The sequence below is a fragment of the Silurus aristotelis genome (genome assembly GCF_946808225.1).
Source record: "Silurus aristotelis genome assembly, chromosome: 8".
NCBI classification, from domain to species: Eukaryota; Metazoa; Chordata; class Actinopteri; order Siluriformes; family Siluridae; genus Silurus; species Silurus aristotelis.
The window spans coordinates 14,324,926-14,348,510 of record NC_139581.1 but is presented as its reverse complement, the minus strand read 5'-3'; the positions used below and the strand labels follow the sequence as shown (position 1 = coordinate 14,348,510).

General features: G+C 36.0%; 4 protein-coding genes across 6 annotated transcripts; 1 reads left to right on the top strand and 3 right to left on the bottom strand.

The window, feature by feature from the left end:
• The first annotated feature begins 3 nt into the window (after positions 1 to 3).
• On the top strand, positions 4 to 2,804 carry LOC310730471 (gap junction delta-2 protein). The gene is made up of 2 exons (XM_083549497.1): positions 4 to 501; positions 1,477 to 2,804. The coding sequence occupies exon 2, from the start codon at positions 1,485 to 1,487 to the stop codon at positions 2,574 to 2,576; it is 1,092 nt and encodes a 363-aa protein (XP_083405623.1). The 5' UTR covers positions 4 to 501; positions 1,477 to 1,484; the 3' UTR covers positions 2,577 to 2,804.
• Positions 2,805 to 3,629: 825 nt separating this feature from the next.
• On the bottom strand, positions 3,630 to 7,412 carry LOC310729952 (ras-related protein ORAB-1). The gene is made up of 6 exons (XM_083548658.1): positions 7,258 to 7,412; positions 6,838 to 6,910; positions 6,570 to 6,665; positions 6,236 to 6,331; positions 6,006 to 6,137; positions 3,630 to 4,820 (listed from the first exon to the last, which is right to left on the bottom strand). The coding sequence occupies exons 1-6, from the start codon at positions 7,269 to 7,271 to the stop codon at positions 4,602 to 4,604; spliced, it is 630 nt and encodes a 209-aa protein (XP_083404784.1). The 5' UTR covers positions 7,272 to 7,412; the 3' UTR covers positions 3,630 to 4,601.
• A 96-nt stretch (positions 7,413 to 7,508) lies between these two features.
• On the bottom strand, positions 7,509 to 14,979 carry LOC310729949 (uncharacterized protein). 3 transcript variants are annotated; one of them, XM_083548651.1, is made up of 7 exons: positions 13,372 to 14,979; positions 11,871 to 13,032; positions 11,251 to 11,831; positions 10,928 to 11,124; positions 10,279 to 10,725; positions 9,921 to 9,974; positions 7,509 to 9,796 (listed from the first exon to the last, which is right to left on the bottom strand). In XM_083548651.1, exons 4-7 carry the CDS (start codon positions 11,061 to 11,063, stop codon positions 9,369 to 9,371), a joined length of 1,065 nt encoding a protein of 354 aa, XP_083404777.1. In that variant the 5' UTR covers positions 11,064 to 11,124; positions 11,251 to 11,831; positions 11,871 to 13,032; positions 13,372 to 14,979; the 3' UTR covers positions 7,509 to 9,368. The 3 variants fall into 3 exon arrangements, with proteins under 3 accessions (XP_083404777.1, XP_083404776.1, XP_083404778.1); XM_083548650.1 differs by lacking the exons at positions 11,251 to 11,831; positions 13,372 to 14,979 and having other exon boundaries at positions 12,350 to 12,485; XM_083548652.1 differs by lacking the exon at positions 13,372 to 14,979 and having other exon boundaries at positions 11,251 to 12,117.
• On the bottom strand, positions 14,971 to 23,225 carry LOC310729953 (synaptosomal-associated protein 25). The gene is made up of 8 exons (XM_083548659.1): positions 23,089 to 23,225; positions 19,989 to 20,066; positions 18,719 to 18,760; positions 18,193 to 18,241; positions 17,533 to 17,644; positions 17,060 to 17,197; positions 16,747 to 16,891; positions 14,971 to 15,886 (listed from the first exon to the last, which is right to left on the bottom strand). The coding sequence occupies exons 2-8, from the start codon at positions 20,058 to 20,060 to the stop codon at positions 15,821 to 15,823; spliced, it is 624 nt and encodes a 207-aa protein (XP_083404785.1). The 5' UTR covers positions 20,061 to 20,066; positions 23,089 to 23,225; the 3' UTR covers positions 14,971 to 15,820.
• Positions 23,226 to 23,585: the final 360 nt, after the last annotated feature.

Below are 23,585 nucleotides of genomic sequence, written 5' to 3'. Positions count from 1 at the left end.
ATGTTGTAAACGATACTGATGAGCTGAGTTGCAGGTAATAGCTGGATAAAAACATTCACTTTTTTTTTTAATACTTAATATTGCATATGTAACTATTTCAGTTATATTAATAGTCAGGGTCAGTTACATATTTACAATTAAAACTGTAGATAATAGTTTACAATTTTAATAAGAAACATTTAGGTGAGATAGAAACGCTTGATGAATTCACATTGTTGCCTAATTCCAGCAAATTCTTTTTTCTGTTCATGGACTTTTAGATACATTGCCTCCCATTGTACCTTTAAATCTTTGCTGTGTTGAATATTGGGAGTCTTTGTCTGTAAACAGTTCACTGTATTGGGTGGAAGGCCTGAATAGATTTAACCAGCCCATTCTTCCAGATCTTGCTCAGTGCAGTTCATTCCCTCTGACCGGCTTCTTTACAAATGTAGACATGTGTATGGGTAAAAATAATTTTTTCTGCATTTTGTTGGATCTGGATAAAAGACAAATCATCAGGTGAGTGTTTACAGTTTTCTGCATGTCTAGGTAAACTGCAGCTTAGTCACTGTATACCATTCTTATTTTTATTGAATTTTTAAAAGTTAAAGAAGTTGTAATGAAACCACTGTATAGTAAGTGCCAACATATTAATAACAAAATATTATTCCAGCAGTTTTCAACATTTTGTTTTATCTAGTGTACCTATAGCATATGTGCTATCAGGATGATTATGTGTTTCCAGAGAATGCTAAATACACTTACAGTGGAAATCTAATCACAGTAGTGGGAGGCAATAAATATGTATTGCGCAAAACATTTTTTTGGTCAAAAGAATTTGTAAAATATGAAGGCACGGCACCACAGACGGTGTTGTTCCTCCCCTACAGCTCAATGGTCCCCGGTTCCATCCTGAGCTCAGGATACTGTTTCACATGTTCACATTTCCTCCCACCTCTATAAAACATGCTGTTATATTGGCAGCTCCAAATTGCCCCTAGGAGTGCACAAATATGTGCATGGTGTGTATTTGCTGAATAGTCTCCAGACCCACTGCAACCCTGACCAGGATAAAACAGTTACTGAAGATACATAAATGTTACAGAATGAAGTAAAATAAACTACCATATTTCCGCAAGAAAGGGCTTAGAATAAGAACAACTCAAGAGAAGATCTCAACATGGCTATTATGTGTATTGTAATTTAATGCCACTTTTCAGCAAAAGCAATTTCGTTTATTCATGCATGATCAACCCACACCACTGTGTGTAAATAAAGTAGTAATCCCTAAACAAATTACACAAAGGTGTTTGGTTTATAAATGCTTCTGTATAAACCTAACCCTAAAGTTTTTTTCCACAAGATCTCTTATATTGCTATCTGTGGTAATTATTAGTTACCAAAGATACAATAGATAGAGATTAAATTGGGGAAAATGCTGGCATATTTCTATAAGGGTTTTACATTCATGACTAACTCTTTTTTTCTTCACAGTGTAAAGTATGGGAGACTGGTCAATTTTGAGTCGCTTCTTAGTGGAGGTTCAAAACCACTCCACTGTGATCGGGAAGATCTGGCTGACGATGTTGTTGATCTTTCGAATCCTGCTGGTGACTCTAGTAGGAGATGCAGTGTACAGTGATGAGCAATCCAAGTTCATCTGCAACACACTCCAGCCGGGCTGCAACAATGTCTGCTACGACACATTTGCACCAGTCTCACATCTGCGCTTCTGGGTGTTTCAAATTGTCCTGGTCTCTACACCATCCATCTTCTATATCATCTATGCCCTCCACAAAATCACTAAAGATGAAAAGGTTCGGACAGACCAAGCCCAGGCTCTGCTTCACCGTCCACATGTTCAGTATATTAAGAAGTCGGGTGGAGAAAGTAACATTTATTTAGGAGGTGAGCCATCAAATGGGCCACAAAATGAGGAAAGTCCCAGTGAGGAGGAGTGTGTCAAGCAGAGCCTCCTGCAGGATGACTACAAAGAGGTTGGCAAGGATCCTACTGAATATTCGGGCAAGATTTTGTTGATCTACATCATCCATGTGGTTTTTCGATCCATTCTGGAGATAATGTTTCTGGCAGGCCAATACTATATGTTTGGATTTAAGGTGCCATTTTTGTTTCGCTGCAAAGCATACCCATGCCCGACTCAAACTGACTGCTTTGTGTCACGAGCTACGGAGAAGACTATATTCCTAAACTTTATGTTTAGCACAAGTTTGGGCTGCTTTCTTCTCAACATTGCTGAGCTTCACTATTTAGGCTGGGTCTATATCTTTCGTATATTATATACAGCATGTTTCCGGTGCTGTAAACCCAAAAGGAAACTACATGTTTCTCACAGTCCTTTGCAGCTTAGGGTCAGACACTCAATGCGAGGCAGGCTGGTTCTGCAGTCTTCTTCAGCCACTCTGTCCCATGAGAAGACAGCCACTGCCTTGCTCTCACATGGACCATCCATTTCTTTTGAGACAGATTCAACACTAAATTGCACCTCAAAGACAAACCCAGAAGAAAGAAAATGTACAGGAATACAATTTGTAAATATGGCTAATTTGAGCAGCAGAAAGTCTTGGTTATAAGGGACTGTAACTGCTCTTTACTGACCATTATTGTTAAAGCTTTAGCAAAATTCTTGCCATTATACATAAAACACTTTAATTCTTTAACACTAATTCAGAGATTTGACAATTTAAAATTTGAGGAATTGTGCAGTAAATTTTTTTTTTACATAAGAAAATAGTCAGTGACAGCATTGGTGATCCATTAGCACACTGAAGTTATTTTTTATAAAACCACATGCTCTGAAATGTTTTGTGAATGATTTTATTTATTAATTAAATAAATTAATGTGCAGCATGTTTAATTTCCTATTAGTTTATAGTTATGTTTAATGTTGTTGAACGTCCAAGAAACATCCAATGTTTATTTACTGTTTTTGGTTACATGACAAAAATTATATACAGCCATCCTCTCATTGGCCTTTCATTTTATTAAGAAAACTAAATGGACAAACCCATCTTTCCTGACACTGTAGGCTCCGTTTATAATATACAGTGAGGAAAATAAGTATTTGAACACCCTGCTATTTTGCAAGTTCTCCCACTTAGAAATCATGGAGGGGTCTGAAATTGTCATCGTAGGTGCATGTCCACTGTGAGAGACATAATCTAAAAAAAATCCAGAAATCACAATATATGATTTTTTAACTATTTATTTTTATGATACAGCTGCAAATAAGTATTTGAACACCTGTCTATCAGCTAGAATTGATAGACCCTCTCAATAAACCTACCATATAAATTCTAAACTGTTCTAAACCTACCATATAAATTCTAAACTGTTCTAAACCTACCATATAAATTCTAAACTGTTCTAAACCTACCATATAAATTCTAAATCAGAAGGGGATCAAATAATTTTCACCGACTGTATCCTATATTTTACTTTGCTCCATCAGTGTCTCACAAGTAGAGATGATTCCAAGTGAAACCCTTTTAACCCTTTACTGTATAACCTTTTTAAAAAAGGTAACATTTGCCAGTTATTGGTATGAAAGACAATCAAAGGATATAATTTTTTTTTTAATATGCTAATGATTTTCACTCATTATTAAATCACCACAATGCACTAGATTTCTCAGCATCAGTAAAACTAGCAATTTTTTTCATTTATTAACTTTGAAAAGCAAGACAGAACTACACACACAAAAGAAAAATAAGCTTATTGTGTTTGTTTATCATCATAATAATAATAAAAATAAAAAAAAACAAGGTTCTGCCAGAAAAGGAAAGAAATATGAACAAATCACCTTTGAATACCTCTTTCATTATTTATTTGCTTGCCTTTGGAGCTAGGCTTAATATAAATGTCTGTATTGATCATTTAAATATTAAAATACTTTGTATAAAAAGTACATTGCTCTAAGGCAATTATATATTTTTTTAGTCAAGATTTAAGGTCCCACATGTGGGATATTTTCATTTATAATCTAGTTGAATTGTACATGGCCCACATCAGAGCTGCATCTTTTTCTTTCTGCATCTTTTTTGGTTTGGTTTGATTTCTGATTAATGGTCTTCTATACAAAAAAAATTTAAATCAATCAAAAGAAAAAGAAAAAACACAATCTCCTGTTTAACCGCAAAGACCTGAAAACATATTTAAATAATTACACATTGAATTCATTATTCAATAAAAAATAGCAGGAAATGTATGAGAATGAAAAATACAAATCTTGACCTGCTGATGGATCCTGCCAGTTTGAGATGTTACAGGGATGTAGAGTGATGGGATAAATGTACGGTATATTAAATGTTCAAATCCATTACAATAGTCTGTGTCCAGACTAACATTAATAATTACTACATGTAACTAATAACATCATTTACAATGTTTCTACAATGTATCATTGACATTGTTCCTAATTTATTTAATCCTACACTTAGGACATTTAAAACAATATTCAACAAAGTAAAGGGGTTTACAGTATATTCGTCCATAAATCAACATCAATCAGCATAAACTGTGAAATCCAATTAGTCCAAAAAATATTATTTTTAAATACGCAAAGCCCTTGAATATACTCCATGTTAAGTCTGTTAGCACTAACAGCAGGTGTTGACTTCCTCTGCTGTTGGTTTCTGAGCTCCATGCCACAAAGGAGCGCTATTGATTTTTCCCACTTTGACTGTCTCGTTCTGTACGTTGTCTTCCACGACTCGCTTCTGGATTTCAGAGGCCATCGTTAAAAATGCCTTCTCCACATTACTTGCGTACTTTGCACTTGTCTCAAGGAATGGGATTTTAAGTGTCTCAGCAAATTCCTGAAAAAAGTTTGTACCAACAGTATTAACAGTTAAATGCAATAGGTATAGCTCTTTGTGTAATAAATTCAAGAACTGGGACAAAGGAAAGTAACATGGCTGTAAAACCTACCATTACAGTCATTTTTACAGCAGTGTTTATGCTGCTGGGCCATTTTGATATTATTATTTTTTATTTTTTGTATCATTTAGGTCAGCATAGAGTTATTCCAACTAAAAATGCAACGATTTCTCTAATGCCCCTGCCAATTTCTCCCCAAAAAATATTAATAAATATTAATAAATATTTCTATAATAAAACAAAGAAATAGAAATTTTTCCTTCTTCCATTTTTTTAAACACCATTATACAACACTTGGATGAATATAAAACTCATTAAGTATATAACATTTTGGAATGATCCTAAAGTCAATAAGTGGTATTTGTCCAGGAGGAAATGAGATAATAAACAGGTTAAAAGATATTACTTCAATGCTGGAAACTTACATAACATCCTATTGTAAGTGGGGAAAAAACTGACAGACAACTTTATTATGCAAATTTACAGTAATATTTAGTATTTTTACTGATGTATTATAATAATAATACCATAAAATATATACAGTATATCCTGTAAACACCTGTAAGCAGCATATTTTTTATTTTATTTTTGTTAAGAACATATGCAAAATACAGTACATGACCATCACTTTTACAGGAGGACATTCCCCAAACTATTTCCAAAAAGATGGAAGCACACTGTGTTTTAGAATGTCTTTGTATGCTGTTATATTATGTTTCCTTTCAGTGGAGCTTAAAGGCCCAAACATTTTCCAACACAGCACCGCCCCATGCACAAAGCAATCTCCATGAAGTGTAAGAGCCATTTTTTTTATCACCTTTTTGACTGGAACACCAACTGTATCCCAGACCTCCTCACAATGACCTCACCAATGCTCTTGTGAATAAATGAACCCATAAATCTCACAGCCCTACTCCAAAATCTAGCAGCCTTTCTATTAGAGAAGAGGTTATTATAACAGTGAACAACAACTACATTTGGAATTAAATTCCTAAAAAGCACATATGGGTGAGATGGTCAGGTGTTAATATACTGTACTGTTGTAGGTATAAACACCTGAAGATGTCTCCAATATTGGCTACAAATACTTAAACTGACTTTTAAAAAGCCGCTTGTGCAGGTACCTTTGCTGTTGTGCAGTCCACCACCTTTTTTGAAGTTAAATCACTTTTGTTTCCCACCAGCAGCTTCGAAACATTTTCACATGCATAGCGATCAATCTCCTCCAGCCATTGCTTTACATTGTTGAAAGACTCCTACAATTACAAAGAATAAAAAAACTCTGAAAATCTCATTTTAAAAAAGTCATGTTTTTCTATTACTATATTATTGTTTTGTCTTTGGGTTTTTTTACCTGGTCAGTAACATCATATACAATGATAATCCCATGTGCACCTCTGTAATAGCTGGAGGTAATCGTGCGAAATCTCTCCTGACCAGCTGTATCCCACTGTAACAATAATCAATCAATATAAACATAAAATCAATACAGGCATCTCGACTGATTACCGACAGATTACTGAAAATTCAGTTACTGATTCTGAATGTGGCATACAAATGTGGAATCTCTTGAATCCCACAGAATTGAATGAAACCTGGCAAATGTGATGTTAATTCCAAAATGTACAGACCCAGTAAAGATTTTAAGATCAAAATATCCTGATAAAAATAATGCATTCTTTACTTACAATTTGCAGTTTAACTATCTTGCTGTCCATTTCAATAGTCCTGATTTTGAAGTCAACCCCTATCGTGCTGATGTAACTTTCAGTGTAGGTATCATCCTGTTGGCATTAGCATGCAACATTAAGCCATAATCAATAAAAGAAAACAATTAACCCACATGCAACAAATACATTTAAAATTTATTTCAGACAGTGTAATATTTCAGCATGAAACCTGACATCCAGAGTAGTCTAATATCGTGTTTCAGTGTTTATTGACTTTTTGACTTACAGCAAAACGCAACAGCAGACATGACTTCCCCACACCAGAGTCTCCAATCAACAGCAGCTTAAAGAGGTAGTCACTAAAAGAAAAGCATAATATAAATACAGAAGTCTTTCTCCATCTTATAATTGTTTTCTTTATGCTAACAAACCAAGAACATGCAATGTTTGCTCATTTCAGGCAACTACAGCTGCACCATGTAGATCAATTTTGCTCATGAATTATACAATAAATTCTTCTTCAAAAACATTTCTACCCTACAAGGTGAACATTAATGTTAGAATAATAAGGAATTACAATCACACAATGAAGCAGATCTGGATTCCTTGTTTCCTTTTAGCAACACAAAACTCCTTACTCATTTTAATCACAATAGAAGAAGACCAAAAAAAACCTGGTTAAAATAAATAGATAGGATATACTTACTATTCAGGATTCATGTTTACACCAAATAATGGCACTGTTCCAAAAGGCAGGAGCAATTTTTTGGTTTTCGCAACACAGCGTTGTGTCTGTCTTTCAAAGAGCAAACAGGAACAACATCGGTTATGGAGATCCTAGAAAAAGCTCCATTATTTATTAAAGCCTCTCATCAAATTACAAAGTGGTCACTACCTACGTCTTCAAGCATCATAGCAGCCGGTTTGAAAAGTACCAGTAATTTACAAAGGCAAAGAAACAGCATGATTATTCTGGTTTATTCACATTTTTACAGTAGTTTTTACAGACAACATTTAACAGTGTTTATACTATTGGAAGAGCAGCCAACAAGAAAATCAGTGGAAGCTGTATTGAAGGTATTGAGCACTTTTCAGAATTAAATATCCTATGGCACATGTGATTACAAAGAAGAAACTTTTAAAAAAGTAACCACTTTAAAAGTAGTTAAGTTAAAGGTTATAAAACCTGCAAATGTACTAAAAATGTGCCCCACACAACGTCTAGGGATTCAGATCACATCTAAATTGCAACAATTTGGTGATAACATTAAAAAACTGTCACATATAGATCGAAAAAAATAATACAAAAAAACCCAATGAAGACAATAAGAACAATAGTGTCTAAAACACCTGTGCATTTCTGATAAATAGACTGTTTTTATTACAGACTCATATTAGACTCTATTACAGAGTTTTTTAATTAGATTACTTACATTGCATTATTAAATAACGCGTTGTCGGTTTAGAGTAAGTGTGTCTTATCTCTGGTCCAAACAGTTAATTATTTTAAACAGAGAGAGATCTCGGATATGAAAAACAGTTTGCTGTCCTAATGCTACTTTTCAGCTGTTCCATGTGTCTTCAGGTTACTCCATCAATACTGTTTTTTGGAAAAGTGGGCACTTATTTGAAAAGGGTCCTGCACAGAGTAAACAGTGTTAGTGTTAGTGCATGTAGGAGTCCTGTGATCATTAGAAACACTAAGAAAAAGGCAGCTGAATGCTGTAGTGGACTATTATATACTCCTGAGGCATATAGGCGTACTGTTCCGTAGTTCAACAGCCCCTCCATGCTCTCCATAGAGCATCCTATAGCTTAAAGACTTTGACTAGTGATGGGCGCTAATTAAGAAGTCATTTTGTAACGTAACTAATTCACAAATTTAATTTTACAAAATGCAATTCATTTTCTTTTGCCCTGTACAATATTAACTGTAAAAATTGTAAAAGAAAGCATCGTCATGCTCGGCTTCGTCACCAGTGCAGCACCCAAAAAATATGCTGCCATATCAAGTAGTTCCATGAGGCAGACAAGTAAGAGAGCATTTGTGGGCCTGCTGCACTGGTGTTGAAGCCAAGCACAGCAATGTTTTCCTCTTTCTGAAAATAGGGAATGTCCAAATGTCCAAAATTTGTCAGATGTTAGGAAAATTTGACTTTAAGAAACAAAATTACCTACCACTTAGTGAGACAATATCCATGTCACTTCCACGTTAGTTCTAGCAAAAAGAGTTTCACCAAGCTAAGCATTTTACTACTATAGTAGAGCAGTCACATAAAGACTTTTTTTTTTTTTTTTTGGGGGGGGGGGGGGGGGGGACGACATTAAAATTGCTACGATTTATACGGTCACTTTTAAATTACCAAAACCTGAGCAAAAAAATCAAATAACTGGAAAATAAGGTAAAACACCATAACAATGGACTTTTTAAAATGCCTACCACAGGAGTGTTTTATAGACTTGAAAACAGCCAGTATTATTTGACAGAAACGGTGACAAGAAAACATTACTGTGGGCAAATAAATAAAACCATATCTGTAACATTCTTATAATCATCACAAAACAAAAATAATATTGCAAGGTTTTCGCAATATAATGCACAGCCTGGCGATACTACAAATGTGGTAGTATAAAACTAAAACAATGTCCGAGTGCATTTGAATGTATTCAGTAGGCTGTTGTTTTAGTTTCACGCAAAATGATCTTGTTTATGTTTAAGATGAATTCATTGATTAAACTTTAAATAGGTTTTAGTACTCCACAACAAGTTCACTCAAAATGCCCATCACTAGTATAGACTGCATTTACATGATGGTGCTATGGATGGCCGTTGGATTTGTCCTGCATCAATGCCAGTGCACTAGAGGAAAAGTCACGCAGCATGTGCAGCGTATCTCTCTGCAGACGCAAAGTGTCTCGTGCAAATATTTGCTGTGTATGCACCAGCTGCTGCACCGACTCGGCCACTGATTCCAGTGAACGTGACAACGCCCCTATTAGCAATGTGGTGTCCTGTTGCTCCTGCAGGCTGAGGGAGGCGCTCTTGGCGAGGTGCTCCTGCAGACTGCCTGTGCCTTGCGATGGTGAATGACAAACAGCTGTACGAGAAGAGCTTCCTGCATGAGCTGTACTATTGCTTAATGCCGTAGGTTGAGTTTCGTTTCTGATCTGGTCCATGTTAGCAGTGAGTGGGTCAGGGAGAATTTTGTTTGGATCAGATGTGTCTGTTTCTCGTAGACCCTGGTCTGATACACAACAATAAGCATGTTATACAAGATATCAACATGCTGAACATAATGAATAACGCCAAATAATAAAAAAACAAACAAAGCACAATGCTACCTCTATAAAAAAATATATATATCTTACCTTCGGTGCCTGATGGTTCATACTCGAGGTCAGTAAGAGGCACTGCAGATTCATCTAGACCACACATAAACAAGACATACCTCGTTCAATAATTTCTAACTTAATTCTCAACATATTATAAAAGTTTAACAGTGTAGGTCCTGTATAGTAATGCGTTGTCTTTTGGACACAACCTGAAATACAAAATTCTGTATTTTGCAAATTTGACAACATCCTCTGGCTGGGTTTCTGTCCCCCAGATTTACCACGTGGTGTTTGGTAAAATAACAATGTAAAATAAGTTTAAAATAAATAACGTTTAATGCCATCATTGATCAATTCTGCACCCGTTCTGAGACATATTTAAGGAAACACTCACAATTGTATGATATATCCATGGGAAGATCTGTCTCTCTTTTGCTGCTCACCCCAGAGTGGTTTGGCATGCCCCGTGTCTTGATGGGCAGCCTGCCGTTTGTCATACCAGGGTTGAACAATGGCATCCCAGAGACACTTTGGTTGTCATCCTCATCCTCATCCTCATCTGCAATGCTGTCTGCTAGTGGGAATATCTCCCCAGGTCCAAGCTGGAGGATCTGGTGCACCATTCTCTCGACAGGAGAAAGGTCATCGGATATGCGAGAAGCAGAGAAGCCAGAAGCTCTCATTGCTGCCACTTTTCGCTTGGTGTCACACTTAAGATCAGACCACTTCTTCACAATCTCAATGACCTCTCTGTGGCACTCACTGATCTCATTAATGCGAGCTGCAAGAGCAGCCCATGTTCTCTTCTTAGTGTTACTCGAAACCCCCTGGTTGAATTTACCTGTTTGAGAGGCCATATGTTATCCACATTATAATGTTTAATAAATATACATGGTACAATGAAAATGTTGAAATGCATAAAGTAACACGTAAATTCCTGGACGGCTTCTCTGGGTTTGAGAATTACTTAATTCAAGGTTTTATTTGTCACATCCTTGTATAAAAAATACAACTTACAATGTAATGTAAATAATCATACTAACCAACCAATATGTGCCGATTTTTCTTCACCTCAGTCAGCAAAAGCTGAATCTCCGAAAATGTGAAACGAGACTTCCTTTTCTTAAAGTGTGCTGATACAACTGCTGATTCAGTAGATGAAAAGGGACCTCTAGACATCCTTCTTGACTCCTCTCAGCCTCTGAACTTCAAGTCTCCTATTCACCAAGCAGCCTGACACCTACAAGAAAAAACATTTTCTTCATATAATGTCTAAAAGAGGGAAACCTGATAAGCATATATAGGATATAAGACAGAATAAAGTATAATATGATATGAATCTGATATCAAAAATCTGTGTATTTACTGATAACTATACTGATCTGATATTACATTGTATGTTGTGCTCATGTATCTTCATCAGCATCAGCCCAGATGTTTAATAATGGATCAGGACATTCAAATAATTATACAATTATAAAAATGTTTCTTTACATACAATCCATTAGCTGAATCCATCTCAATATAAACACAAAGAAAGATGATTACAGGCCAGCCAAACAGCACAGAATATAATTTAAATGGATGAGACTACAACTTTCATTTGCTTTCTAGGGTGTCGTCATTTTGATTAGACTCACATCAACAAACTAAGATATATTGTGAAGGGTGCATCTAAAGCCTGATAGGAAACAGGACTCAAAAATGTGATGAAAACTGGATCAGGGCATTTTTTTTTAATGCACTGTTAGCAAAGGCAAAAAGAGGTGGTATATGGATGGCAGGAAGGGGAAGCTTTGGCCATTATTTGTTTTTGAGAAAGCAGATTCCAGTCCTCAGAAAGATGGATGAGGTTCAGGAAGGAAAGAGGGGATTATGCAGTGGGATCCGACTTTTACTGGATGGTTTTGCTTTAAATGTTCTGAGTTGCTCTTGTAATCACCAAGACTGTCACGCACACACACACACACACACACACACACACACACACACACACACACACACACACACACACACACACCGCCTCCCTGGTGCTTCCAGTTTCTTTGTTGTGTGTATGTGTGTGTCAGCGTGTGGTTGTGTGTATGTGTGTCAGCTAGCGGTGCTGCAGGCTGCGACAGAAAAGCTTCGAGACCCAGACAAACGCCATCAACACTCCGGCATCTCTGCATTTAGATAATACTAGATAATATTTCAGACCTACTCACTTATTAAACAGGTAATAATTATAATAATATACCATGGTGTCTTAACGGTGTCCAACAATCCAGCTACTGCTATCAGATCCGCCAACTATGCTAGCAACTTTATCTGTTGATTAGCTAGCTAGCCGTCTGCTAGCAAACGTACGCTTTTTTTCCCTTTCTCCTCCCTGTGCACGCAATGACGGATGCTCTTTTTTTGCGTCGAGGTCTTTTTGTCTTATTGTAACCCTTTGTAAACGTAGCACAATAAACTTTACCCACACGAAACACTTTATGGTTGCAGTAATAGTCAGCAAATCGACGAAAGCGCCATCGAGTACATCTCTCCGAAAACTTCGTAGACCAGCTTCCCCCCTCCCCGCGTCGGGCGCGCACACGCTGTTAGCTACGTCAGTTCCCCCCCCCTTCTTTTCTTTCCTTTCGCTCAGCGCGCACTCGTTCGCGTGCCGAAGCGCGCCCCCGTGCGGCGTTGCGTACACAGCGTTCTGCGCTGTTTTCTTCCCTCACGTTAACGCGCGGCGCTCTGCTCCACAGGCCACTTTTTTTTTGCACCACGAACCAGTTTTACGGAAGTCGAATTTTCCACGGACACGAACGTACAATAATGTGCCTCCTATATTTATATTATACATATTGTATGATTTAATTATTACATACATAATAAAAACTGTAACTGAATCCACCGCCCACCATCATGCAGAATCAGTGCGAGCGTCATTTATCGATTTGGATATTCAGTTATTAGTCAAACACTTAATCACATTTGCATTTGGATTGGCTGCACTAAAATGACGCTTTGTCTCTGAGCCAATCAAATTAAAGTCTGACACGAAAGAGTGACGTCATAATGCGAACTGCTGTAGTTAACGAAGTGTAAGAAGCTCAGTCTTCAGACAACAGTGATCGCCCTTACTAATCTATAATGATGCAAATCTGCATAAGTGCTATACAGTGGAACCTCGGAGCTCGTGGCCTCAGCGCTCGTGACCTCGCATGCTCGCGACTTTCATTCCGACCGGCGACTCTCATTCAGATCGGCTCGTGAACAACCGCGAGCAGCTCAAAACGCTAGTTTTAACATTTCTAATCAAGGTTTATCTCATTAAAATTGTCTAATAATTAAGTGTTGTGGAGTGAAATAGTGTTATTTACTCATTTAAATCGATTTCGTATAGTGTTCTTTGGGTTTTTACTGGGTTGGAAGGGGCGTATCAAAAGGTCGCGAAAATTCGGAACTCGCGACCGGTCTTGGTCCCTAACCCTCGCGAGCTCCGAGGTTCCACTGTATTCATAGATATTTCCCACCTAGGCCTTCAGTGCTGGCCTGCCTGAATCTATCCACCTCTTAATACCACCATTATAATGCTATGGCTAAATTTATCAATATTTGAATCAAAAACAGTTTAACAGAGCGTTCTTATCTAGGTATTTTATGCCATCACAATGAATGTCATTACTGAAGCAATGAACACAAGTCAACAAGTCACCAGCTGCACCTCCCACATACATCATCTCTAGTAGAAGCATCAATATTAACCTCATAAAATGACCCTGGTATTTTCTGTGCATTTATGTGCATTTTTTCCGTGCATTTAGATTTTCCTGGGAACTTAAAAAATTAGGGCAAATAGTGTAGTTCTAATGCGAATTCTAAGGCAAAGACAATGCAAAAGTATAAATCGTTCATGAAAATGCATACCAACCTTACCTCACAATCTCCACCTTTTTCTTGAAAAGTGAATCTTGTAAAATATCCTTGTAAGCATATCTGTGACTGAGTCTGTGATTTCTTCTCCTTTGTCAACCATTTTAGAATAAAAAAAAAAGTTAGATTTTGTGCAGTTTGCTACAGATGCAGTTTGCAAGCTCTAACTAGTGTGCCCTCTGACCATCCTATCAAAGGATGTGAAGATGCAGACTTTATTGGACAACTGCTAGATGGCCTCAGTGTCTCACAAACTTGCAATTGATAGGTCAAAGCAACAGTTTTTCGAACAGAACAACATGTATTTTAAGCTAAAGGTGCCTGCAGTGCTGACTATAATGGCCTCAAGTCAGATTCCTTTGACCCTGGCAACATATGATGTGATGGCTGAAATCTATATGTAAAGAAACTCCAACATTAACATGGAAACAATATATATTAAAACTAAGGACCTGCTTGCCTGCCACTGCATTGAAATTATAGATACACAAGACGATTATATATAAACAGTGACTGATGGCTTTAGATTTTGCTGTATCAGTCTGATCCATCCCGAGGGTTCTTCATAAACAGCCTAATGATCCATGAGCAGCAACTGAAGAACTATGAGGATGAATTTGGACTGTAATTATATAATCTGCTACAATGGTTTAAGACTACTACTGGCATGAACAGTTTTGCATTTTAGCTCCCTTAAGTGAACAGTTCATTTAAAAGCACACCTTAAACATCGATAAAACTATAATAAATAGAGATTTGGTGTCACCCAGATAAAGATGGGTTCCCCTTTGAGTCTCTCTCTTCCTCATATGAGCTCAAGGAGATTTTATTAGCTACTGTCTCCACTGGCTCACACATTAGGGATAAGCTTATAAGCAATAAACGTATAGGCACTAACATAAATTAAAATTTCATACAAATACAACTAAATTTAATTAAACTAACATGTTAATGTTTGACTTCGTAGGTCCCTTCAAACATCCTTATTTTCTCTAGGATAATGAAGCCTCCATTTTGAATCCTGTCATTGGGCAGCTTCGCAGTCCCGCTTGTTCTCCAGCAGATGACGCTAATGAGCGCAAAGTGTGTGCCACAATATTGAATTAATGAAAAAGACTACATCACAGTGAAATCAATATTTATTGCATTTAAATATGACGTTTTTCTTAAAAAAAAAAAAAAAAAATCCAACCAACAAAGAATAAAATATTAAAATAAAAACAGAAAAAATCAAGGGTTTATTTTTCTTACACACTTTTTCTTTCTTTTTTTTTTAAATGAACATTTTGAATGAAAAGTCACTTAAGGAAGTACAAAACCAGTACTTCTTTCATTTGTTCGAATCATAGTAATAACATTTTTCATTGTTATAAAATAAGAAAGCATGTCACTGGACATTTATTTAGAATCAGTGAGCAGAACAGCAGGATAAAAAGGTCTAAACAGGTATTTATAACTGGTATACTGCTTATGGCAACTATAAACTATGCTTTCCAATGCTTTTCACAAACCAGCTCTTTTTTATAGTCGTCAGTTTTATTTTTATTCTGGCTTATCTGACTGTTGACATTTTGGCTTTGCATTTAAATGTTTAAATCTAATCCTTGCACATCATGTCCTTGCATGTTAAAAAATGCAATCACACAATAACCTGCTTTTCAGTTTATCATCTTTCTGCTTGAAATGGAAATTTCCTCCTAACCATTTTGGAAAAATAAACCACAATACACAATTTTTTCACACACTGAAAGCTGCTAAAAGGTTGCTCTTCTTAAAAAAAAAAATGTAAATATGAAATAAAATCAAATACAGCAGTGATATTTGAAATATTACAACTAAGTTTTAGACAGTCATGAACCAAAAAAACCATCTTCATTCATGTTTTTTTTTTTTCATTAAAATTTAACACAGATGTAAAAAAAAAAAATACAAAATTAAATAAAAAAGCAAACAAACAAAAAATTTAATCCATTTAAAGCTATAATATGACAAAATAATGTAAACAAAAGGTCGTCGCTCTTCTGTGTTTACCTTGCTATTAGCTTGTTAGCCCTCTGATTGGCCTCACTGATGCGAGAAACATTGGCAATAGCCTGTAAAAAAATGTAAAGATTGTAATCTACTTAATTTTACTTGTTTAAACACATTAAAGAGACAGTCCCCTTTGAAAGCTTTGTAATGGCAAGGCCAATATGTTTTTTTCCTTTTTGCTATTCATTGAATACATTTTGGTTTAAAAATCAAAATATGAATATAAAATGATAGATTGAATTTTAGTTTAGTTTTTACTTCCTAATAATATATCAAATAGTTAAACATAAAAACATGACTCCCTTTGGTTTTCATGTGATCAAAAATACTAGAACAAGGTACTGACTAGTGTTTATTGATGCCCATGTGGCCCCTGTCAGACTCATTTACACAATTATTAGCTCCATATGTCTCCTTTTAGTTTCAGCTTTGGGTTTCACCTGTGAAGACTACATTCATGGTTATACAGGATAAAAAAGTATGGAGACCAGAGATGTCTATAGGAGAAAAGCATGTCCTGAAAAATAAAGACAACAGTGGTATACCAAGAATGAGACACTAAGCAGATTGGCCAAAAGAACAGCAGTCGAAAAACAGAAATATTGTGAGAGCTTATAGTGACATCACCAACACCGTTCACAGGGCAAGGTGAAAGTATCACAGTCCACAATTTGAGCAAGACTTTATCCAGCATTACAGATGCTATTCCAATACCTTTTCTCACCTAAAAATTGGATGGTCTGCCACCAAAGGCACCACAAGTTGTTAACATGTCTAAATATAAGATGAACGAAAGCAGAAATCCATTGTCTCATTTTCTTTTATTTTGATCTTAAACACAAATGTTTTCAGAAACAAACAAATTGGCCTTGCCTGTCTAAGAGGGAACTCTATGTATAATATAGTAAAGCAAAACACAGACCTTAGACTGTATGCGATCAGTCTGCACGTTCTGAGTATCAATTTCATTGCCCATGTCAAGTGCCATGCTTCTCAAATTTCCAAGGATGCTGCCCACATGGGACAAGTTCTCCTCCATCTCATCCTCCCGAGCATCATTTGTTACTCTGGTGGACACACACACACACACACACACACACACACACACACACACACACACACACACACACACACACACACACTCAAATCACTGATGGCTAATCTAACATTCATTACAGCCAGCAGAAAACAATTGTATAAAATTTGATGTTTAGTCTAAAATAATATTTAAGAACCTTCGGATGTATCCACCACTCATTGTCATTTTTTCTCGTTCATCCACAATGCGTGATGAAGGCTGATTAGATACCACACCATCCTGATTATTACCCCACACCTTCTTATAAGCCTCACTTGCTTCAAAGTTCTTCAGCCTTGAAATACAGTTGAAATACAGTGATCCAGAAAGAGGACTGTGTCAATAGTACACATACACTCATTGTTATAGGTTGTATAGATATACAATATATATATTGTATAGATTATAATGTTTACTTATGTTTATTTATGACTTTTTATATTGTGTTTTATATTTGAACCCTTTATTTACATTTAATTAATCAATAGTGGCAAAAAATAATTTGAACCTATTGGATATGACAGAGGTAAATTCTCTCTTCCACAAAGAGATGGGGGTAAAATATTCCTGAATAAATATATCTTAAACAGAAATGCATCTGAATATAGGAGCACTCCCAAGAGCACATACTTATCGCATGAGCACAGGCCACAACATTTGCCAAGGTCTGTGAGATTTTTCTCAGCTTCTCTCATGTCCTGACTGATCTGGTCTAGTCCCTCTTCAATCCGCTCCAGTTGCTCTGGAATACAGATATTTGCTTTTTATCTTAGACTGATTATGATCATTTACATTTGTATTTCTGAATTTGTTTAGAGCAAGTCCCAGAAGAATTCCATATTTAAAATTGGGAAAAGCTTTGTTAACACTGCAAGGACAGACATAAGCAATAACAATCAAAATGTAACCTGACTCCCATTTTCTGTTTGCAAACTGAAATTTTATGAGTTTTGACCTTCAGAATTATTAGAATATTGCACACAGTCCTACATGCATTAATTTTGGCATGCGAGTTTTTCTTAATTTTCTTAGAATAAAATGACTTTTGTTAAGTGAACACAAAATTGTTACACAAAATAACACAAATACATTTTCATGTGCAAGAATGACAATGTTTGTGGAGCTAATTGTATAGTCATATAATCTGAAATCAAAACAAACAACATTAGGTCAAATTTAAAATCATTTTTATAATCAGTCATTGCTCTGTTACTTCTGGAACACCTTGTATTTTTGAATGATTACTTGAATCATATGTAAAACAGAAATAATAATTAGAAATGTCATTACCGCCTTGTTCATCTAGCATGACCAATGTCCTGATTCCTGCATCTTTGCTCTGTGGAAAGCAGAAATCAACATCAAGCCAAATTAAATAATACTGTATATTTTCTGATATTAACAGAATGCAATTAATTGACAGTAAATTATGACCGGGTAGTAAAGCACATGATATGATTATATACAGTGTTTGTCTTTTATTTTATTTATATGTGTGTGCCTTAATAAAGACATCACAGGTGCATGGTCCTTTGGCCAAACAGCCTTTACAAATTAGCTATTTTCTAGGAAACAAAGATGATGAGCTATTGCCCATTCAATTCTATTATATCAATGTGTCTCAATACATAAAATGGCATTTCAGAGGCATAATAATAAGCCTTGATTACAAACTGAAAGGAAATGCTGTTTTACATAGCCCCCACTTTCTGCTCACTCAATACAGTAAGCCGAGCTTTGTGTAACAGAGTTGAAAAAGGGTTTTGCATATAGCTACAGTAGACAAAGTATGAAAGAACATAAATTAGTCCCTCACCTCCTCTAAGAGAAGCTTCATGTTTCTGGTGATCTCAAGTGACTACCAAGAGACAGGAGAGAAGAAATAAAAAAAGTTAAAGCAAAATGAATAGTGAAGACTGAAAAAATATTTTGGAGCAGTTCATAGACATACAGTATCTCACAAACAAATCGCCACACATTCTGGACACCATCTGAGTCAAACAAGTTCATCTTAGTTCAGCACATTCATCAGTTCATCAGACCACAGGACATGGTTCCAGTAATTAATTCATTCATGCTCTTGGACAGGTTGTCTTCAGCAAACTGTTTCACTTTTTCTTGTAAGCCAGCTTCAGAAGAGGCTTCCTTCTGGGATGACGATCATGCTTATGGTCTGAGCACTGACAAGTGGACCTTCCACTTCAGCAAGCTCTAAATCAATGCTGGCAGCACTCATGCGTCTTTATTTTGAAGCAGCTTCTGCACCTGACGCACAGAACGAGGATTCAACTTCTTTGATCAAACCTTGCGAGACCTGTTCCAAGTGGAACTCATCTTGGAAAACCTCTGTATGACTCTGGCCACTCTACTGTAACTCAGTTTCAGTGTGTTACCAGTCTTCTTATAGCCTAAGCCATGTTTGTGGAGAGCAACAATCTAATTTTCAAATCCTCAAAGGGTTCTTTGCCATGAGTTATTATAGAATTGTATTCAAAGCAGCAAATTTTTACTGCTTCAATACAAGATACACAAATATTGTATGGTCCTGTCAAGCAGACAAAAACATGAACATGATGAATAGGACATGTGGCTTTGCATGGTTAAGCGACATACAGATATCATCACTTATGGTATACATTTGTTGCCAGCTATTTTGACATTAATGTCTGTTGAGTTATTTTCAGAGGACAGTAAATCTACAGTATATTGCTCTACAAGCTGCACATTGACTACTCTAAAATATATAAGTCTTCCCTTAAAAAGATATAATGAAATGGTTGCTGAAATGTAAGGGGTGTACTCATTTTTGTGAGATACTGTGGATGAATACACTGTCTGTCACTTCCTCAGCTGAGAAGGGACAGGAGAATGGATCAGACTGTCAATAACCTTTACCTAATGGAGTGTTAGAGGGGATGCGATTTATATTTGACTGGTTTAACAAACACTAATATATTAATATACCTTATATTGAACATGTATTGAAACTTATGACAATTCATAAATATGTCACTGAAGCTAAACAGATATGTGAATAATATTTCTCTATTATAATGTTTCCCTATTATAATTTTTGCTGCCATTACCTCATCTGTCACCTGATTGACCCTCCTGTGAAGCTCCGTCACCTCAGGTCTCAGGGGGCAATCGGCAGCCATCTTAGGCTTAGGAAAGTAAGCACATGAGAAAGCACAGTTATTCATAGAGGGACCTTCACCATGGCTCATACTGGGAGGTGTAATTGGCCTGTTACAATGGATGAGAGCACAGAACAGTTGATAAAGTCGATGCTTAAGCAAATAAGTCACCAGCAGGTCTAAACCTACTGCAGTGTCTGACTCCATTGCAAACAGCCAGACTCTGCCTCCCACTGCAGTTGTCATTTATTAATTGCCGGGTAAACAACAAACTAGAAGAACCACAAAAGCATGAAGGAGGGCGACAGCCTTTAATAATCTTAAAAACAGTGTTGTCGAAAGATTGCATTTAAGTAGCCAAAAAAAACAAACAAAAGGGAAGTCAAGAGAGAATATGTTAAATAAAGTACTCTCCAAGGTTATATAAAGCAACAAATTGCTAGGATGTCAGTTTACTGTAGATGTAAACAGTTGAATCTATTAATTAAGTAAAGAAAGCAGCATGCAAAGAAAATTATTTAATTTATATTTTAAGGAATGGTATTACATCATTGGCCCTATAGCACCCAATAGGCTTTCAACACAATTTAAGAAGTTCTTTGAATTAGTATGAGTTATTAAATTCAAACCCATCACATGCACATGTGTAACGTCTGGGCATTTAAAGTAAAAATAAAACAGTCAAAGAAAGCACAAAAAGCACAAACAAAGAAGCTGGAGATGCTTTTTTCAGAATGTAGGTATAATTACTAGATAATTACAGACTATGCTTTTACCAAGGCAACGTGCTAGGAGGCGGACTTGGTGTTTAAAATGGCTATTTCCACTGTATATGCTTTACCCACCAGTAATTTACATGCTTTGAATTTAAGCTGAAGTTTGTGAATAAAGTTATATTTAAATCATTATTCTCTATAAAGATTTTTCAAATTGGTCGCAAAAATATGCTTTATAAACTTTACATTCCACTGACTGCACTGTATGTGACAAATATTGCTAGAAAATATTGTTTAAAACGATAAAAAATGTAAAGTTGTGTCTGCTTTGATTTAACTGATGTCCAAAACTGTATGATTCAATATAAAGTAAAATGATGGCATTGATCATTAGGCAACAATATCAGGCGACACCCTTCCCGTCTGTGAGCAAAGGAAATCACTTTATGCTTCCATTTCAGCTAAGCATTTAACTTCCCTGATTAAATTAAGCAATTTAGATGACTTCTCAGTTAAACCACAAAAAGCATGTTTTTACCAGCTTCACTTATTTCGGAGGACATTTTGTTCTCAGTGTGATATGTGAGTGATGTACATGTTTGATTGAAGGAAATTCAGAATGTATTTCTTTCATTAAAAATTAGAATATAAAAGCATTTAAATTATGCACACAACTGTAAAAGGCTTTTTCAGCTCCATCATTAGAGACTTTTATGGAAAATTAATGTATGCATGAACATGTATTTAAAAAGAACATTGAAAATTGTTTGTAAACGTGTTACATTATAGGCATATGCAATTGCAACTGATAAGTAAAGTATATTTTATATTTAAAGTCTGGCTATGTCAGAATGTTGACTGATCTAAAGCAAAAATTTATGTCTTTCTATGTATATACAGTACAACACATTTAAATTTAAAGAAGTGCTACCTAGTTTATTTTGTATGTTATGCATAGCCACCTAGATTTGACATCATTCTGTAAATGTGAAAGTAATTAATAAGACTATCTAATGTTAAGTTGAAATTTCCGGATTGGTTTTGGCTTTTACAAGTGAGGATTTTTTTTTTCAAAGTTGCAATTTCATGCCGAACAGAAGATAAATTGCTTCTTGGTGTGAATGGGTATGTGAATGGTGCTCTACAATTGCCTGCCAGACCACCTCACTTTATGCACAGTAATCCTTGTATAGGATCCTCAATGACCTGAATAAAGCCTTTACTTCAGATGAATGAATAAATCTAAAATGTTTAAACAAATGTTTTCTTTTACATTGTTCCTGATAAATAAATAAAATGAAGACTCCAACAAATAATATCCTGCTGTTGCCTCGTGCAGAAAACCATCTTATTTTGGTTGCTTTTCTGACTAATACCTGGTCACGTTCATGGTCAGCATTTTTTTTTTGGTGACCCCTACTATCCAGAGATGCCATATTATGCCCACTTTTAATAATGGTATAATGGTGCTCCAAGGAACGTTTGGGGTACTTTTCCAGAACAGTGCCCTGGACAATTGGTACATTAGCCATGATGATGTTTGAAGTATAGGGTCTTTCATTACAGGTATGCTGAGATCAAGTGACACTTTAATTGCCCACAGGTTGACATTCAACTAATTATATGATTTCAGATCCCAGCTGGACTCCTCAGAACTAATTCTGATGATTAACAGGAATGGGGTGGTGCATATTAATGCAAGCACAACTTTCTTTTTATTTACAACCATCTTTAGCCCGAGAGCATCAAACAAGGTTAGATGGAACTTTTTTCCTCTGTATCTCTACACTTAGTCTAAAAGTGTTTTCTGCTTATATGTATCTAGTAGTAGTAGTAGTAGTAATAATAATAATAATAATAATAATAATAATAATTATATGAACACATTATGCCTTATGTTATAGTAAAACACCCAACAGCCAAGAGACACCGTCTTCATCATCACGTCCCATGAGAACAGGGCAAGGCAGTATTCCTGAGTGTTCACCATTCCCCAGGACATTATTGTCAGCTAGACTGTTCCCCACGCTTAATCAAATGCTTTCATTAAACAAAGATGACAACGTGAACAGACTTTCTGAAAAGTGATCACGATTAAATTAACACATTTCTCTCATACAGGATCAAGCATGACACAGGAGCCAAGTAGGATCTCGATGTTGCGGAACCGAAACTATTATGGGGAAGTATTTAAATAGAACACATAACCTATATTTAAAGAGAACACCTGTGACTTCTCTAATATTTAACCGTCTCGGCCAATACAAAGGCTCTACAATAGAAAGACAAATATTTTGCATCGATATTTTTTTTTAAAGAAATCAAAGACTTACCTCTGTGGGAAACTCTCTTTGACTTCCACAGTTTTTTCACAGTACAGAGAAGCTGTTCTGGGCGCCTACAACACCTGTGTTTGCTCAGCGATCTGATTTTGATATCTGCAGCTTGGTTTTCTGCATCTCAGGTAAACCTAAACCCCGCCCTCTTGTCGGGCCAGACTGCTATTGGCTGTTGTATTCATCTGCTACACCACTATTGGCTGACAAACTGTCAGTTACTGTCTCTTACGGGTTTGGCTGCTTTTCTCATCAGGAGAGACAACTGAGAGCGTGCTGTGGATGGAGCACAAATCTGGTACCAAAATACACAACATATTCACGATATATTACATAATTGATTGTCTGAGTGTCTTCAGAAGATCCAAAACTAGCTCAAAGGGTACAGGACTGGAGTCAAATAAGTGCCATAAAGATATTAGAGTATACAATATTCAAAAAGGGGACTGCATTTTGAAATAATTATTACATTTATTGTATTATTAATGTCTTTA

Bases quoted from the DNA above. Each gene is read 5' to 3' on its own strand.
- LOC310729949 (XM_083548651.1), bottom strand. From the start codon at position 11,063: ATGTCTAGAGGTCCCTTTTCATCTACTGAATCAGCAGTTGTATCAGCA. The intron at 10,726-10,927 runs GTTAGTATGATT...CCTCTCAAACAG, and splicing joins AAATCGGCACATATTGGTTG to GTAAATTCAACCAGGGGGTT. The intron at 9,975-10,278 runs GTGAGTGTTTCC...TGTGTGGTCTAG, and splicing joins CATGGATATATCATACAATT to ATGAATCTGCAGTGCCTCTT.
- LOC310730471 (XM_083549497.1), top strand. From the start codon at position 1,485: ATGGGAGACTGGTCAATTTTGAGTCGCTTCTTAGTGGAGGTTCAAAAC.
- LOC310729952 (XM_083548658.1), bottom strand. The intron at 6,138-6,235 runs GTAAAAAAACCC...TTGTAATTGTAG, and splicing joins TATATGATGTTACTGACCAG to GAGTCTTTCAACAATGTAAA. The intron at 4,821-6,005 runs GTACCTGCACAA...AACTTTTTTCAG, and splicing joins TGGACTGCACAACAGCAAAG to GAATTTGCTGAGACACTTAA.
- LOC310729953 (XM_083548659.1), bottom strand. From the start codon at position 20,060: ATGGCTGCCGATTGCCCCCTGAGACCTGAGGTGACGGAGCTTCACAGG. The intron at 18,242-18,718 runs GTGAGGGACTAA...TGCTTTCCACAG, and splicing joins TGAAGCTTCTCTTAGAGGAG to AGCAAAGATGCAGGAATCAG. The intron at 16,892-17,059 runs GTTCTTAAATAT...TGTGTCCACCAG, and splicing joins AGTGGTGGATACATCCGAAG to AGTAACAAATGATGCTCGGG.